Below are 1,039 nucleotides of genomic sequence, written 5' to 3' on the forward strand. Positions count from 1 at the left end.
ATTTTAAAGGATTTTATCAATGTTAAATATAATTCGTGAAGTATAATAAATATAATCTCCTACAAATAACTGTTTATACATGTTATTATTAGTACCCCTTTTTAGATGATATATGGGATCTGTATGAAGAATTTAATAAAACGATCATTGATGATACACGTATACAAACTAATAATTTTTGCGAAAATATTCCAAAAAATCCAACTGATATCCATGAAAATCAAAAAGTGTTCTGTAAAAAACTTATAAGAAATTTGGTTTTATGTAATGATAACGAGAATGCTAAAGATTCTATAGATCGCTGTACTTATTTAAAGAATTGGTTATATTTTGAAAATAAGAAATGGCAACTTTCTGATACCATAATACAAAATATTTTCAGTGGACCTATTTATTTAAATGATGGAAATCCCATTAAACCTTGTAGTTATATTAGCAATGTTAAACCCTATGATAAAGATAAGGAACTAAACGATTTAGATGTTTTTATTACTAATAATGAAATATTAAAAAGAATTTATAAAGAGAAAATTGAATCAGATGATTGTAAATTCAAAAGTTTTATATCGAAATGTATTAAAAAATATAAATCAGAAATTGTAGAATTTTACCATAATGGACAACAAAACAATCTTTGTGATCAGGATATACCTTCATATTTAAAGCTTTTTAAAAGAAATTATTCAGATTTATCTAAAATACGTACAAAAAATGGGAATATACCAGAAATAAATTCTGACAATATTGAAAATTTCTTCAAATGTTCTTCCATTGATAAAGAACAGTTAGTCAGTTCTACGACTAATACTGAGTGTTCTACGACTAATACTACACCCACAGTAATTGGAATTCTGGCAGGTATATTTTCTCTTTTGGGGTTAGCATATAAGGTTGGTATGCATTTAATTTAAAAAAAGTGAACATTTTTACAAGAATATATTTACATTGCATGCACTTATTAAGTAAATTATTTATTAATATATAATATTATTATTTTTTTTTAGTTCACCCCAGTTGGAACATGGTTTCGTTCTAAATA

The 1,039-nt window shown here is 24.6% G+C and overlaps 1 protein-coding gene across 1 annotated transcript; it reads left to right on the forward strand.

Moving 5' to 3' along the window:
- Positions 1–105: 105 nt before the first annotated feature.
- On the forward strand, positions 106–909 carry PCYB_008070 (hypothetical protein; the record flags this gene model as incomplete). Its single annotated transcript, XM_004228228.1, has 1 exon — positions 106–909. A coding segment is annotated over one exon (801 nt), but the record flags the coding sequence as incomplete, so codon positions are not given.
- Between the last annotated feature and the right edge of the window lie 130 nt (positions 910–1,039).

Source organism: Plasmodium cynomolgi (assembly GCF_000321355.1).
Source record: "Plasmodium cynomolgi strain B DNA, scaffold: 1559, whole genome shotgun sequence".
NCBI lineage: Eukaryota > Apicomplexa > Aconoidasida > Haemosporida > Plasmodiidae > Plasmodium > Plasmodium cynomolgi.